Source organism: Phascolarctos cinereus, unplaced genomic scaffold, assembly GCF_003287225.1.
Source record: "Phascolarctos cinereus isolate Bilbo 61053 unplaced genomic scaffold, phaCin_HiC Scaffold_3;HRSCAF=262, whole genome shotgun sequence".
NCBI classification, from domain to species: domain Eukaryota; kingdom Metazoa; phylum Chordata; class Mammalia; order Diprotodontia; family Phascolarctidae; genus Phascolarctos; species Phascolarctos cinereus.
In genome coordinates this window covers 82,868,370-82,886,263 of record NW_027555736.1, presented here as the reverse complement: position 1 = coordinate 82,886,263, position 17,894 = coordinate 82,868,370, and the positions used below count along the sequence as shown (strand labels likewise).

At 42.0% G+C, this 17,894-nt stretch overlaps 1 protein-coding gene across 1 annotated transcript; it reads left to right on the top strand.

Moving 5' to 3' along the window:
* The first annotated feature begins 4,916 nt into the window (after nt 1–4,916).
* LOC110192777 (interferon-induced protein with tetratricopeptide repeats 5-like) lies at nt 4,917–17,504 on the top strand. Its single transcript, XM_020964164.2, has 2 exons — nt 4,917–5,137; nt 12,691–17,504. Exons 1-2 carry the CDS (start codon nt 5,133–5,135, stop codon nt 14,129–14,131), a joined length of 1,446 nt encoding a protein of 481 aa, XP_020819823.1. The 5' UTR covers nt 4,917–5,132; the 3' UTR covers nt 14,132–17,504.
* The last annotated feature ends 390 nt before the right edge of the window (nt 17,505–17,894 follow it).

Here is a 17,894-nt window from a genome sequence, read left to right as displayed (position 1 = left end):
TAGAGTGTCTTTGAGGTATATATTTGACCCTGTGCAATATAACATATGTAGCAATGCCGGGGGGGGGGGAGAGAAGGCATAAATGGAATGCTTATAAAGTCTACAGAAGTTACAGTGCTCCAAAAGATAGCAAACACACTAGATAATAGAGTCATGGCCCAAAATGATCTTTAAGGGCCAGAACATTGGGCTGCATCAAATAAGATGACATTTAATGAAGTTAAATATGTAATTTTATACTTTGAGTCAAAAAAATTAACTTCCCAAGTACAAGATTGGAGGGCAGTTATGGAGTAGTTTACCTGAAAAGGTCTAGGAGGACTGCATATCTCTTCTGGATCATCAGTGTGATAGAGCAGTCAAAAAGGCTAATCCAATCTTGGATTGAATCAAGAGAGATGGGGGCAGTTAGGTGGTGCAGTGGACCCGGCCCTGGTGTCAGGAGGACATAAGTTCAAATCTGGCCTCAGACACTTGACACTTACTAGCTGTGTGACCCTGGGCAAGTCACTTAACCCTGACTGTCTCACCAAAAAGAAAAAAAAAAAGAAATTCCTTTTGATTCGAGTTGAGTCTCTCAAGTGATCCTGTGTCTCTCTAAACCCATTTCCAAAGTATCCACCAAAGAAACCCCACAAAAGCTTTATGGAAGTAGAGGCTACAAACCCCATCTCATCCCAGATTCCTCTTTGGGATGGCATACAAATTAATCTAAGGAAGAATGGAGTTCTTCTGGCCAGAAACTTTGAGGTTCTTCCCCCTCCCAGAAAACAATCGCTATTTGTACTCGTTCTAAGCCATCAAAGCCTAAGCAATGAGCCTCAGAGTCTTGGACTGGGGGCTGTTATTAACCAATCAAGAGAAGCCAGAGTGATTTGGATTGAGAGGCATAGTCAGCAGCAACAGCTTCCTCCCAGTACCTCAGGCTAGCAATGCAGGAATCATCCTCAATTCTTTACTATCTCCCACTCCCCATATCCAATCAGTTGCCTAGGTCGGTGGACTTCACCTTTGAAGTATTTCTTGAATACCCCCCTTTCCTCTGAAACTGCCAGTACCAAGTTTCAGGCCCTCTCCTCAAGCCTAGACTAGTCCAACAGCCTGCTGATGAGTCGACCTGCCACAAGTCTCTCTCCACTCCAGTTTATCGTCTCCTCACCCACTAAAGTGTAGGTCTGACCACACCCACTCCACCTCCTCAATAAACTCCAGTGACTCCCTGTCGCTTCCAGGATCAAATATAAAATCCTCTGTTTGGCTCTACCTTCTTGACCTACCTCCTCCCCACCCCCACCTCCCAATGCATACTTTCCCAGTTTTCTTATACCTTACACTCCTATGTTAATCTCTGATCCAATGATACTGGCTTCCATCTTCTGACTCTTGGCATTTTTACTGACTCTCTCTCTCATGCCTGGAATTCTCTCCTCATCTCTGTCTCCTGGCTTCCCTGGTCTCCTTCAAGTCTCAGTCAAAATTCTTTGTTTTACAGGAAACCTTATCCCTCATGTTTTAGTGCCTTCTTTCTTAATTCTTTTCTATTTGTCCTGTATGCGTATGGACTTAATTGTTTGAACATTGTTTTCCCCATTAGATTGTGAGTTCAAGAGCAGAGATTATTTTTTGCATTTCTTTGTACTCCCCAGGGCTTAATATAGTATCTGTCAGTGATAATTATACATTTTATGTTGTTTGATACTATTTTTATAATGATAGGTCCCCATAATATGGAGATACTTAGGCTAAGGGGTCCTAATGCCCATAGAAGCATAGAGGCAAAACTTTTCCACTGTTAATGGCTTTAAGCCATTCTTTTAAATCTGCCTTAAGTAGTTAACTTCCACGCGCTTCCACCAATTTGTGGTTCCAGTAAAGAAACTCCCCCAACTAAACTTCACCCAAGCCTGGTAGCTATGAGGGACCCTGAGAATTTTTCCACCACATTTAGGTCTGACTAGGAATGCTCCCTCCTATGTCTAGAACTGATTCCCTGTTCTCAGCCAAGCCCGTTCATAGGGTATATATAATATGGCCACTTGAATCCCAACTTTGAGTGTGTTTCCTCCTCAACATGTCTCCTAAGACAGCAGCATCATGTTATCCAGGCAAATAGACAGCATATACCATACCCCAAAGAGTGGGTTGACATTTCCAAATGTATTTTGGGACTAGAAACTGAGCACAGATTGCAATGGTTTCACCAGTTGGATTGAGCGTTCCTGGTTGGATCCCAAGATTTGGCATGCAAGTGTTTGGAGAGAGAATGGGTTATATATCATAAGCTTAAATACATTGTTTCTCAGGTTCTACATGATCAGCCTCAACTAGGAATGGGAATAATGGTCCTCCAACCCTGGTGTATAATTTTTATACATGTGCTATAACTAAAATGGGGGCCGCCTTCTTCTGCACCATCAAAGTCAAAGTCTTTTTTTTTTTAAATCCTAAGGTCCTGTAGTTCAACTACCAAGACACACAGATGGAGATTTCTTTGGTAGTGAACTGTTTGAAATGTGGCATGTGGGTTAGCCACTCTATAACTATCATAAAGAGTTCAGGACATGTACAAGGCTCAGAATAGACCATGTATTATACAACTAAAAGGCAGAGGAGTATCAGCTTGGACTGTGTCCACTAGGAAGGATATGAATTAAACATCCCCTTAAGAGTATTTACAATAGCCCCTTTTTAGGCCTATAGTACTGCAGAAATATTGTCTCAGAGATATAAATGGATGGAAGCTAACCTAACTTTGACTAAACCAGAAATTGTTGCTGATTGAATGAAAGAGAAGAGGGAAAGGAAACAAGCATTTATATAGTGCCCACTATGAGCCAGGCACTGTGCTAAATGTTGTACAAATATTTCATTTTATCCTGACAACAATCTTATAAGGTGAGTGCTAATTATTATCCCCATTTTACAGATGAAGAAACTGAGGCTGACAGAGACTGAATGACTTGCCCAAACCTAGTAAATGTCTGTCTGAGGTCACATTTAAATTTAGGTCTTTTTTTCTTTTTTTGACCCAGCCTAGTACTCAGCACACTATGACGCCACCTAGCTGCCCTAAGATGAGCATTCACCATTTAAATAGATGCCTAGAAAAGGGAGAAACTCAAGCATGCATAAAGATTTTGTCAGGGAACCTACTGGCGTGGATGCTCTTCTTGTGAATCTCCCTAAGTAAGGCCCACACTTAATAGTGTGGAATGATGCCCATGCACAAAATGAAGAGTATGGGTTGACCTGCAAGGCCATATTAAATATAGTGAAGACTGGTAAGGAGTGAGGGATGGGAGGGGTATGGAATTACCAGAAAGGAAAGAGCCTCACGGCAAGAAGGGAGTAGAAAGACCAAAAAAGCTCTGAATGGCCCCTGGGAAGCTGAGCTGAGTGGTAAATGTCTAGTATGCCCTGAGTGCCCATGAGAAAGCCATGTCACATGGGATGATAAAGTTGCTCACTCTGGATCTCTAGAGTGCCCCATTTTTCAGGATGTGCTAGAGATAGCCAAAGTTAGAAGACCTGTTTAGATGGGAGCACTCCCAGCCATCTAAGGTTACGCTACCTGGGGAATCTTGACACGCTTGCTAATCTTTAAAAGCCAAACCATTTTTCTTTTCCTAACCGGGCTTCTCTGTTGAGTGTCATGGTCCTCCTCTCATTGATACCATTTACTGACCATTGAGTTTGCCAGTAAGTGTTAGGAGGAGGTAGGTAGAGATACCTCCTGAGGAATTTGAGATGAGGGGATTTTGAACAGAGACAACTCCACGTGTCTCTGAATGGTGTTTTCCCCAGAATGTAGGATTGGTTACAAGCATAGCTCTTAATATAGATCTGTGTTAGAAGCTTTGGTACCAGAAATGCCCCTCTATTGGTAGGCCCTCAGACCTGAGGGTTCCCCCAAACCCAAGGAAGAAACTTTTCAAAAGACCTGTCCCTTCTGCTATACATCCATTAACAGCCAACCTGCTAAAGTCACTTAACACATATACACAAGGAAGAATCACAGAAAGGATACCCAATGCATAGTGGAGTTATTGCAGGGGAAGACAACAGAATGTTCCCAGGAATGCCTCCTTTCCTCACCTTCCCCTCCTCCCCCTCTTCTTCCTCTTCCTCTTCTCTCTCTTCTCTCTCTCCTAAGGATAAACAACAACCACAACAAACAAAGGAAAAACAACATCTCTACCCTGTGGTGAAGGGGCGATACTGGGAAAGCCAGAGTTGGAACTGCAGACTTGCTGGGTCTGAACGGGACAGCTCGGGACATGTCACCCTCATGGCTGCAAGCTAGGGTCCTGTGAAGGCCAATTAACTCTCCTCTGATCCTCAACCAGAATGTCCCTTTCACCTTCAGCCCATCATCTGATAAATGTACAAATTTTAATGCAAACTAGTTGAGTATATGAATGGAGCAATATCAGCCTGTTTTCATGACCGGGAAAACCACACCTAGCACAAAATGACTAGAGAACAGCTCAGTAGCTTTTAAATACACATAATTTATGTGAAGCGCTTTGTGAACCTTAAAGCACTATATAAATGCTAGGTATTAAATAATATACTGGAGGCAGCAAGGTGGCTCAGTGGATAGGGCACTGAGCCTGGAGTCAGAAAGACCTGAGTCCAAATCCAGCCTCAGACACTTACTAGCTGTGTGACCTTATGCAAGTCACCTAATTTCTATTTGCCTCAATTTCCCCAGGGTTGTTGTGAGGACCAAATGAGATAGTAGTTGTAAAGTACTTAGCATAGTGTGGGGCCCAGAGTAGATGCTCCCCCCCCAAGTTTATTTTCCACCAGTGATTGGTGCCTGGAGGTTCTAAGGTCCCAGAGCAGGTTTCTCTCCCCACTTCCCCCTTAGTTTCCATTTCCCAGTCAGTAATCAGTTCCACTTTCCACTTTCGGTTTCCTCCTCCCACCCGCCCTATGCTGTCACGTGCAAGATTCTCTTTATAAGCTGTGTGTGCAAGGATCACCCACATCAAGCTAAGAATCCGCAAACCGTGTCCTTCCTCAGTCCTGAGAAGGCACAATTCAGAGCAGCCCTGCAGCCAGCTACCCGAGAAGAAAGTAAGACCAGACTACAGTACTGCAGGACCTTGGATCACCCGGCAATAAACATGAGGTAAATGGCTTTCTTTTCCCTTTGTTTCTCTCTCCCTGAAATGCAAATCACTGCAGGCAAAGTTCGTCCAACCAAATATTTCTCTTGAATTCTAATCGTCAGGCAATCCTCCTATTCCATGAAGGCAGATGATTGTGCATTGGACCTTCCAATATTTGTTTAGTCATAATCCATTAACACCAACAATAATCCAATACCAGGCTGCTTTATAGTTGGGTTTCCCCCCCACGTTTCAGTCATCCTTTCTGACTGAGGCTGCCAGTTCTAGAGAAAACCGAGAGAGCAGCTAACCTGGGCTGAGATAGCTCAACATTTAAGAGAAAGGTCAGTTTCTGAAAAAGAAAGTACTGACAGTAGAGTCCTCTTTCACACTTGTCAGGGGATTGCACGATTAATAAGTAAGGCAGGGCAGTGTTTGGGGGAGGGAAGGTTTCTATTTGGTTTTTATTGTTGTCATTTTTGCTGTCAAGAGTAAAAATAAAACTGATTGTCCCTGCCATGTCAAAAAGTGCCCACCCAGAGATTGTAAATCTCTTGGGGAAAGGGACTTGTCTTTCATATTTTTCTAAGTAGGACTTTTGAAAGCACCCAGCACAGCTACTTACCCACCGTAACAGCTTGATCAATGTTTTGGGAGTGTGGGTCGATGCAGAGCTGTCAGTGCTCCTCCCTGGGGTCCCAGGTAAATTCCCATGCCAGGGTATATATTTGTGAACCAAAGACAAAGCCCGGACTGTGCTCAGTAGCATCCCCAAACTCCTAGGACCAGAGAGCAGAGAGTTAATAGTTGGCGCGCTGGTCTGTCCCCTCCTTGCCAGTCGTTTCTTACCATTACCTGCCTTAAGACCCGGCTCAGCAGATTCCTCTGCTCCTGGATGATTTTCCTGACTAACCGAGCCCAGCCTGAATCTTCCCCTTACTTTGCACACCATTGGCCCAGTTGATTCTGTTCTTCCTGCACGTTGCATGTCACCCCTCCCATGCCAATCAGGCTCTCTAATTTTCTTGGAAACACCCAGAAAGCAAAGAGTCTTGGACTGCTTTTGTGTACCCCGACAGCGGCTTGCATGAGGCTTAGTAAATGTTCCTTCCTCTGCTTTGTTCTCATCCACGAAAGACTTTTTTTTTTTTAAATCAGGCTATTCCCTCAACACGGGCTGCTTATAGTTCAAAATGAAATCAGAAAGGACACCGCATGAGTGAAGCTTGCTTTCCCTTCTCCTAATCCAAAAGAAGTGTAAGGTTTATCCAGGACCATGTGGGCTCTAGCTTTGCATAACTGGCGAGGGCCCCCTCCTCCCACCAGGAGCAGCTAATGGTAGGCGTAAGCCCTGCCAATTATGCTGTGTGTGTCCATTACTTATGGGCTCATGGCCTTTTGCTACAGCTGTACAGCTTACCCTAGACCTGCCCCACTTTGGCTCAAGGATGAAATGTAAATATTCTCAGTGCACAGAGATTTTGTGAGGTTTCGTCTTTCTGCAGAGGACACACACCAGTGTGTCAGGGTAAGACAGGTGCTGTTTTTTCCCATAAACCGATGTAGCTGGACCCTGCTATTAACCCATTTGCAAAGATCATAGAATCCTAGATCTAAAACTGAATAGGAATTCAGAGGCCACCCTTTATTGTATATACAAGGAAATCAGGCTCAGAAGGATTACTTGGCATACTTGAAATCACACAGATAGTAGTTGTCACAAGCAGCAGTTGAACACAGGTCCTCTGAGGCCAGAGGCGGGGTGGGATGGCTCTTTTTCACTGTCTCCTAATAGCTGCCACAGAGTTGTGATAACTGGACAAAGAAATCTTTAGGAAGCAATACTCTTTTTTTTCCCAAGTGGTACTGGCCATGGAAAGAGTTGGGGAGAATTTTGTTTTTCTAAGCACTAGGTCATGGCAGAGGCTGATAAGAGGGAAGAAACAAGGTGGAAACTGTGATACAAGCAACAAAGGTGGTCCAGGATGAAGTCTAGATAAGGAGAAGTTAAAATAGCAAGGTTACCTGCAAGTGGGAGATGTGTTCCTCAGTTCATGGTCATATGTGACCTCAGAATCACTGAGTGTTTAAAAGTGGTACTGAATCTCTGTCTCTTCTTTGCAGAAGTGGGACACTATGGGTATGAAACATTGCACAGACCTTCAGATGGTGTGATAGGTAGTTTTGCTGAATTATTTTTGTCCTCTCTTTTTTATTCTTTATTCCTCTAGGGAGGGAGTGAAGAAAGGATACAATTAGATGCAATTAGAAAGGAAAGCGATGTAAAAACAAAAGATATTATTTTATAAAGTGGTGCTAAAATATACAAAAATAAAAAATTGACTCTATAATAAAATGTTAGCTCAAGGTGTCCAACCCACATCTGTAGGTATGCCCTTCAGAATTTCACTGGTAGGCTTTGGGGGGGAAACGTCTTTACAAATTATTTTGTCCTTTACTCAGTCTTCCACTTTCTTCAACACCCTTGGCATGCTGGTCTGTGCCTAAAGTGGCATGTCCCCTCCATTCCAATCGTTTCTTGCCATTACCTGCTTTAAGACCCAGCTCAGTAGATTCTTCTGCTTCTGGAGGATTTTATTGAGCATTTCAAAATGAATTTCTCAGAGGCATCCAAAGCTCAACATGTCCAAAACAGAACTAGGTATCTTCACACTAGCCCCCAACTTTTTCCTAATTTTCATATTTCTGCCAAATGTACCACCATTCTTTCATTCTCCAAGGTTTGTAACCTAGTGTTATCCTCATATCCTCCCTCATCCCACATATCCAGTCAGTAAGCAATCCTGCTGTTTCTATCTCCACAGCATCTCTTGAATCTCATCCATTCTCTCTCCTAATACAGCTGTCACCTTGGTTCAGGCCCTGTGTACCTTTGTATACCTGGGGGTACACAAAAGAACATTTGACACCTTTGACTAATACTTCCTTTTTGAAACCTTTTACTCCCTTAGTTTCTAAGACACCACATTGGTTCTCCTCCTACCTCCTAGGCTGCTCTTTCTATGCTCCCTTCAGTGGAATCACTTTCTTCCCCAGGACTCTAAATGTAAGCATTCCCCACAGTTCACCTTGAGGCAGTGCAGATCACAACCCACCCGTTGCCTTTTCATCATGTGTAACCCTTATACCTGTACACATCCTTCTGTCAATCCTCCATGGAGAGCCCAGCCAACGTGCTCGTAACAGTACCTGAATTCTAGTGGAGCCTGAGGGATTCTGCTGTCCTTCATCAGCTGACCTCCTCCACTGGTCATGCATTTCTTGGACGATGCCACTTCTCTCACACATATCATCCATACTAATAGACCTTGTCTAGTTATGTTTACCATGCATGTCTGCATTATTCTTTAGTGATTAGAACTACTAGTTCTTCAAAAATTGTGGCATTATGTGATTTATAGCCACAAAGCATCACTGAAAGAATATTGGTGTTAGAAAGATCAGGTTTTATTTGGGGAAGAAACTTGGGATTCACTGAAAATTTTAAACAATTTACCAGATGAAATCCTGTACTCTTCCTCTTCCTCTTATTCAATTCTGGGCTGGGTTATTGTCCATATACAATATATGTCTAAGATAGATTTACCAGCTCAATGAGTTGTCCATCAAATTGTAGGTCAGGTTCAGACAACAGTCAATCAGTCAGCCAACAAGCATTTATTAAGAGCTGTTTATGTATCAGGGACTGACCTAAGCACTACTTAGAAAGTTAAAAACAGTCCTTGTCCTCAAAGAGGAGACAACATGAAAATAATTAGGTACATGCAAGACATATAGAGAGGACAGTAGATGGAAGGTCATAAGAAGCAGGAAGGTGGCAGTAGCTGGGGAGGATCAGGAAAGACCTTCTCCAATTGGTGAGATTTGCAGCCAAGAAAATCAAGAGGCAGAGATGAGGGTGTAGCTCATTCCAGCCACAGGGGACAGCCAATGCAAAGGTACGAAGATGGGAGATAGAGTTTTGTGTTCAAGAAACAGCGTAGCTGGATCATAGAGTGTAAGAAAGGGATCTGAGTAAGCCAGTTTATGAAGACTTTTAAATGCCAAAGTAGAGGAGTTTCTATTTGCTCTCGGAGGTAATGAAGAGGCACTGGAGTTTGAGAAAGGAGTGAGGAGGAGTGCAATAGTCACTTTTCTACACTTTAGAAAAAAATACCTGGGTAGCTGCTCAGAGCATGGATTGGAGAAGGGAAAGACTTGAAGCAAGGATACCGATGAAAAGGTCTTTAACATAGGACGGACATGGAGGATAACAGTGCAAAAGTATGGAAGGTGGAAGATAGAAGATGGGAGATTGGAGATAGGAGATAATGGGAGAAAGAAGCCAACATGTTGTATGTGAGAACAAAGAAAAGGCCAGTCTGGCTGGATCACAAAGTGAGTGAAGGGGAATAATGCCTAACAAAGATGGAAATATAGGTTGAGACCAGGTTGTGAAGAGCTTTAAAAACTAAACAGAGGAGACGTTATTTGATCCTAAAGCAATTGGGAGTTAGTGGGGTTGATTGAGTAGGACAGTGACATACTCAAATTGTGAATAAAGAAAATCACTTTGGCAACTAGATTCAGATCCCATGGTATCTGATGAGGTCACCGAGAGAAGGCATAGAGAGAAAAGATTAAGAGGTCCAGGGAAAAGTTTCAGGCACAGCTACAATTAAGGAGAGCCAGCAAAGGAAGATGTGGAGCAGTTAGATGGGTTAGGAGAACCACAAGAAGGTAATATCATGAACGCCCAAAGGGGACAGAGTTATGTAAGAAAAGAGAGTGGTCCACGGTGTCCAATGAGGAAAAGAGGTCAAGAAGGAAGAGGACTGGAAAGAAAAAATAGGACCATTACTCTTGGCAATGAAGAAAGAGGTCATTGGTAACTTTAGAGAGAGTATTTCATTGGAGTTATGAGGTCAAAAGACTTGGGAGTGAAAGGAGAGGAAATAGAGGTAAGCAAACACAGACAGCTTTTTCTAGGAGTTTAGCTGAGAACAGTGATAGATACGATAATAACTAAAGGGGATGTTAAGATCTAATCCAATGTTCCTATTTTAATTTTTTTAAGGGGAGGGCAATCCTTGGGCTTGTTCAAAGTCAATAACAAATGTACCAATCGATAGGGAGATGTTAACGATCAAGATGATGAGGTTGTAATCTGCTGGAGAAAATGGGAGTGGCTGGGATGAAGGGCACATACAGAGGGCTGGGGCCTTGGCAAGGGGAAGGGCCATGTCTTTACCAGAGACTGAGGGAAAGGAGGAGAGGGTAGGGCATGACAATGTTAAGGGTTTTTGAGATGAAGAGAAGAGAAAAAAAGAGAGCTCATGTCAAAAATCCTTAATTTTCTCAGGTCCAATTCCTATCCCTAGTTTAACCTATAAGAAAGAAAGATTAGGAACAAAAGCCTAGCATAGTGGATAGAGAGGTGATCTTGAAGCCAGGAAGATTTGAATTCAGGTTCTGATACATACTGGTTGTGTGACCCTATCTAAGTCACTTAATTTCTCAGTGCTAGAGTTAACTCTCTGAGATTATATGGTTCAGAGAAGGTGCCAACCTGTCTTGGTAGAGAGAGTTTCCTTTTCTGAAAATTCCCTGTTATGCTCATGAAATCACAGGTCCACAGGACTATCCCTAATGCAAGGCATAAGGCCTACCGTAAATCACATGAGGACAATAACATGATGGAGCCAGGGCTACATGGAAAGAATACAACCAGGACAGCTCAGAGACAGCTTCATACCAGAATCCTGGGCCAGTATCTCAGCAACAAGGCATCGTCTGTCCTCTCCAGTTCATTAGGCCAGTTCATTGACCAGGCAAGGGCCAATGGTTTGGACCAAGTTATCACTCAGACTTGTCTGATTGACCTATCACATCTGATGTCACAGCAAAAGACATGCCAGGGATTGGCCGGGGGACCTCTCTCCCAATATAAGCTTAGGATATGGAAGTTTTCAGAGGTCACAGCAGTTTCTAGGGGGAAAATAAAGCAGAATGGAGGTAGGTATGTCAGGAGATTTTTGTAGAAGGGGCCGAGAAGGAGGAAGTAACTTGCCCAAAATATCATACGAATGGGGAAAATACTCTCTCTCCCTCTCCCTAGCCCCGCTATATTTTTTCCTTCTCTTAACTGCCATAATTCAGGACTTAATTTTTAAAAATTATATTTATTGAATATAATTTTATGTTTCTTGCCCTTAATTTTAAAATTCAGTGGGTAGAAACTTTTCAATTCCTTAAATAAATGTTGTTGTTTTTTCCCTTACGTGATCCTCAATTTGTTCATTATATCACTGCCTTCAATAGAAAAAGAAAAGATTCTCCAACCTTGTCTGCTTCACAAGAATAGTTTTTCAATAAACAACAGGCATATTTATGAAATATTTCTAAGCCTGAGGGAAAAGTAATAAAATAAAATTAAATATATCTAATATATTAGTAATGTGCCTCTAATTTTATTTCATGCATAAATGTTGCATGCTTTGTGTTTCCTTATCTATGTATATATTGAACCCTCAAATCTCCTCACCCCAGGTCAAATGCTTTTGAGTCAAGAAAATACTCATTTTTTGTCTTTGTATGCCCAGCACCTAACACACTGAAGAAATTAGTCATAATAATAATGATGTTAACATTTCTATAGAGCCTACTATGTGCCAGGCACTGTGCTAAAGGGCTTTATAATTATCATCTCATTTGATCCTCACAACAACCCTGAAAAGTAGGTGCTATTCCCATTTTACAGATGAAGAAACTGAGGTGAACAAAAATTAAGTAATGTTCCCAAGGTCATATAGCTAGTAAATGTCTGAGAGCCAGTTGGAACTGAGGTCTTCCTGACTCCAGGCCCAGGACTGTTTATCTACTGTGGTCAGGAGAGGAGGTGGGAGGTAGAGGTGGTAAGGAAATGGAAGGGTGACAAATTTAAGAAAAATGTGATTTAGGGTCATCTAGGTGGTGCAGTGGGATCAGGAAGACCTGAGCTCAAATACAGCCTTAGACACTTATTATCTGTGTGACCCTGGGCAAGTCACTTAACCTCTTTATCTCAGGTTGCCTCATCTGTAAAATGCATGTAATAATAGTCCCTACCTCCCAGGGTGGTTGTATCAAATAAGATAATAATTGTAAAGCACTCAGCAGTAGTGCTGGGTATATTTTGTTGTTGTTAAGTCATTTTCCAGTGGCATCCCACTCTGTGACCCCATTTGGGGTTTTCTTGGCAGAGATACGGAAGTGGTTTGCTATTTCCTTCTCCAGCTCATTTTACAGATGAGGAACTGAGATAAACAGGGTTAAATGACTTGCCCAGAGTCACACAGCTAGTAAGTGTCTGAGGCCAGATTTGAACTCAGGAAGAGGAGACTTCCTGATTCCAAGCCCAGCACTCTGTCTACTACACCACCTAGCTGCCCCACTATAATACGTACCTAGTACGTATTATAGATGTTATGTTATCATTATCATTCATTACTGAAAATAATGGCATTTGGGATTATGAGTCACTAGTTATTTCTACCTCTGCCTCTGAAACTTAACTGGATTTCATCTGTTACAGTGAAATATCTAAGAATTCTTTAAAATACTTCCTGCTGAAGCTGGATTGTCACTTTACTTGGAATCTACAGAAGGAGGATATTGAGGTGCGTTATGCAGAAGAGAGAATTGATGACCAGTTGGAATATCTGACCATTAAATCCAAAGTCACCCTTTTTAACTTACTGGCCTATGTGAAACATCTAAAAGGCCAAGATGAAGAAGCTTTAGAAAGCTTAAAAAATGCCGAAGAAAGGATTCAGGAGGACTGTGCCAATCAAGTAGAAATGAGAAGCCTGGTGACCTGGGGAAATTATGCATGGATCTATTATCATATGGGCAGACTCCCTGATGCCCAGGCTTACCTGGACAAGGTGGAGGCAAGTTGTAAAAGGCTGTCAAGTCCTTTCCGCTATAAGGTAGAGCTTCCAGAAATTGAGTGTGAGAAAGGGTGGTCACTTCTCAAGTTTGGAGGGAAGTATTATGAGAGGGCCAAAGCCTGTTTTGAAAAGGCCCTGGAGTCAGACCCTGAGCACCCTGAATTTAATGCTGGATTTGCCATTGTCATGTACCGAATGGATGACTTTGATAAAGATGGTACCCATGTTAAAAGTCTTTCTCTGAGCCCTCTGAAGAAGGCACTTGGGCTGGATCCCAAAAGTACATTTGTTAAGGTTCTCCTGGCACTAAAGCTTCAGGACTTAGGGGCAAGTTTTGAAGGAGAAAAATATATTAAGGAAGCCCTTGACCAAGGATCATCTGAGCCCTATGTCTTTCGCTACGCAGCAAAATTTTACCGGCGAGAAGACAACCCGAAGAAGGCTATGGAGCTCTTAAAACAGGCCTTAAAACTGGTACCAACCTCTGCTTTCCTGCATCATCAAATGGGACTTTGTTATAGAGCACAAATGATCCAAATCAAAAAGGCCACATGGAACAAACCCAGGGGAAAGGACAAACAGGAAGTAGACAGACTAATCCAGTCTGCCATATTTCATTTTGAAACAGCCGTCAGAGAGAAGTCTCTGTTTGTGTTTGCTCACATAGACTTGGCCAACATGTACGCGGAAGCAGGTCAGCTTGGAAAGGCTGAGGACATTTTTCAAAAAGCGTTGGGCCTAGAACACGTCAGAGAAGAGGAGAAGCAACAGGCCCATTTCAAATACGGCCGCTTCCTGGAATTTCACAGGAAAGCTGGACATCTTGCCTTGCACCATTATTTAGAAGGGATAAAGATAAGTCCTAAGTTTTGCAGCCAACTTGTAAGGGCTTTGCAGAATTTAGCTCTCAAACGGTTGAATCAAAATTCTCTGGATGCGCAGAGTTTAGGGGCCCTTGCGTTTGTTCACAAGCTGAATGGGGAGAAGAGCCAGGCAGTTGCGTATTATGAGAGAGCCTTGAAACAAGATCCTACTAACAGTGAATATATTGGTGCTCTGTTAGAGCTGCGCCTCTCCATTTAAAATCCCACATTTCATAGTGTGTTCTTTTTAAGTATTGATTTTTTTAAATGTAAAACCCTGGGCAGCTAGGTGGCACAGTGGATAGAGCACCAGCCTTGGAGTCAGGAGGACCTGAGTTCAAATCTGACCTCAGACACATGATATGACTAACTGTGTGACCCTAGGCAAGTCACTTAATCCTGATTGCCTCACCAAAAAAAAAAAAAAAAGTAAAACCCTTTGTGGGTTTTTTTTAAGAAAATTATTACTTTATACACATAACAGACTACAGACTTTAATCAAAAGGGGGATATGTAGTTTTATCCCCTTGCTGAGAAAACACAGGGAGTTCCTCTGATTGGTCCCCAGGGACTGGCACTGCTTCCTGATGATTGGATGACTGAGGACCAGCAGACTGGAGGAAGTGTGGTCTATAAGCAGGACCTCTGTGGTTCCATCTACCACTTGGACTCTTTTCCCATGGGTTCTCTTTTGGGAGTTTCCAGCTTCAACTGCAGCAAGGTAGGGAGGGCAAGGCATTCTCCACCACCACCTGGTTGTCAGGGACATCACTAGTAACTTGCATAAAGTCTTTCATCTAAGATTGAACCATCGGTCAGACTATCAATCAGTGTCAAACCAGGTTGAAAACAAACTCCTGAAAGCATGAAAGAGAAATCGTCTTTGAGAACTTTCACACTATACACTAAACCTAAAAATAGTAACAAACCTGGACCCTGAGTCTAGCAAATGTCAAAAGCTGCTAGTGTTCATTAGAAATGACAAGTTTTTAAAAATTTTTTAAGTATCATTTATTAAAAAGTGATATTGGGTCTTATAGCTAGGGAAATACAATTAAGGATAGAGACAAGTTACCTCTGGATCTCTTAGCTAGAAAAAGAAGTAGCCTGAACCGTAACTATGAATCATATTCATAACATGAATTTTTTTTTCCCAAATCAAAACTATATTTTTTTTATCAATCTAAAGTACAGAGAGAAAACAAGTGTCAGAAGTTATTGGGCCATGACCAACAAATAGTACTGTATTTAACCTAATTGGGATCCCTAAATAAAAATTGTGGTGTTTGATGCCGCCTGGATAGTACATCCCACTGCCCTACTTTGTGGTCTTCAATCAGAGGTACATTCTGAGTCTTTCAGGGTAGCTTTTGAAATGTTTTTCTTCTGACTGAAGGCTTGAAAAAGCCTGCTTTGATCTCCTGAGCATCGTCGGCTCTTTCAGCTTCCAAGTGCTGTAGAAGGACCAGTTGTTTAAGGAATCCAGCACCCTGGAGGCTGCATAACTCCTGTGTTCCTATACCTAACTTTTGTTTATGTCCCTTCTTTTGCTGTATGACAAATTTATCTTCATAATTATGGTGTTAATGGAATATGTAGAAAGTAAACTAATTGCACTTTCCCAAGTGAAATTCTCAACAAGTGAGAACAAGGGAAGCTATGACAAGGAATGTTTTCACTGCAGCCAAAAAAAAAAAGTCTGGGAAAGTGGGAGGTGGTTCTGGTAGATGGCAGGTGGTAACAGCGGTGTGAGGACAGTGAGTACAGATAATCATTCTTGGATTGGGGAAGGCTAAGCCTAAACATTGCAGGGGTTGGAGGAGAAGGTGGGGGGTGTGTGTGTGTGTGTGTGTGTGTGTGTGTGTGTGTGTGTGTATGAAGTCTTAGATTAGGGGATGAGGCATTCAGATAGCTATGTGCTATCTGCCTGCAGTTACTGCACAGAGGTAAAGGGCTCTTCCAGTGAAGAAATGTGCTCTATCCCTCTAGATGTCAGTGCCTTGGGGCAAAGCCCCTGCTTTCTACCTCCCTCAACTCCAGTTATAACTCTGTTATTAAAGAAGACTAATCTTTCCTTAGCTCCAAGCAAGGACAAGGCAGGAAACACACACCACTCTACTGTCTTCCTTCATCACCCTAATCCTGGCAAAGAAAAGAAAGACCCACATAAGACATCCAGCAATTCCACAGAAGGGTCTGGTTGACTACCATACCAACCTAGAGGCTTCAACCTCATTTTTCTTTCCCTTGCTGAAATACCAAACCAATCCAAAGAAAGTGAATTTGGTCAAAGAAAAAGAGCTTAAAGAAAGAAAGAGAAGGAGATATGAAAGAGAAGGCCATTTATGTGTCAAAGACTCATAAGATTGGGACCAGGGGGATAGAAGTTACTAAAGATGGGGAGTGGGTGATCAGGCCACCAAGAGGTATAGGCCCCTCCTTAATACCTGACCTGATGCTAAAGTTGACCTGGTTACTTGCTCTCTGACATGTGTGTATATAATACTCATATACAAATGTATATGCACACACATGTATATGCATATATACCCACATAGAGTTGCATGTGTACACATGTACACACGTGTGCATACATATCATACACATACAGTATTCCTATATACATATGTGTATATATGCATATATGTATGTATATATGCATTATTTTATCAAGGGAGAATATCAGTAGTTACAGTAAGAATGAAGTTAAAAGTAGAATTTTGGTTTCTGCGAGCTTTTGTGAATTACAGATTGCCAGTTCCAGTTTCTATTAAAGCCCTTAACGGTGGTTATAAAACTTACAAAGGGCTTTATAAAAGGATTAGATCAGCCATGCATAAAGAAACAGCATTTACTAACAAAATGGGATGCTTAGGGCCTACAGCAAACCACTTAGAAGCAGGAACAGCAGCAGTAACAAAAGAATACAACCATGATGATCACCAGAACCTTGGGTGTATTGCTCTTCTGGAGGAAGAATGGAAATCGACAACGGTCCTTTGGAAAGGCTGCCCTCTATTCAGTATATCCAGCTCCACCTAGCTCTATGTCATTTTCCGTAGTTGGGATGGGATGCCTTCAGAATCACCTTCATATCAAAGCAACTCCCTAAGGCAGCTGAAGGTCATGGGCTTTATATAGAGGGACAGGGTCTTGCTCAGATATGTCTGCTTGATTTCCCAAATTGGATGTCTCATGCAAGAAGATGCTATATTGGTTGAAAAAGACTGGCTGAATCAAATAAGGAATATAAGTGTAACAGCTTGGTAACAGAGAAGCAACCCTTCAAATGCAGTCAAGTTAATTGGAGGCTGACCACATTTATTTGTAGGTCACCCACCCTCAGCTGGCCTTTTGACTCATATATTTACTTATATTCTCCTAAGTCCTATAGGGAACTAGGAACCTGTTATGATCATTTATTTTTCATTAATAAGCTTGTAATATCTTTTCAGTAATGAATGAATTATCCCAAGCCCTTCCTTTCGTTTGTCAAATATTGAATTTGGTAAACTAGAGAAAATTTCTTTCCCATTAATAATTACTCTAGTTTCTCTGTAATTAAATAAATATTAAGATACTGAACTGCCTAATTTTTTGTCTTGCTCTTACTTCAAACCAACTTGGCCCTCCTCTGCCTGAGCCAACTCCACCCCCATCTTTCTTCAAGGCCCCATCATGTCAACCCTATGAAACTCTGATATGTCCATTTTATTGCAAGCATATTCACCAGTTTAAACTTTTCAATAATTCAGCCTCTTACCTCCTGACTTAAACTGAGACCTGAAACGTGGTTCTCCCTTCAAAACAGCCTTTTCTATTGCATCTCTCTTAAATGGAGTCTGATCCTTCTCTACTAGTGAATTAACAGTTGATACTCTAAATGGAGTGAACAAGGTCCAGACTACTCAAGATTTGGACCCTGAGGAATATGGGTCAATGCAGGATATGTGGGGGGGGGAATATTAATAACTGATTTTTGA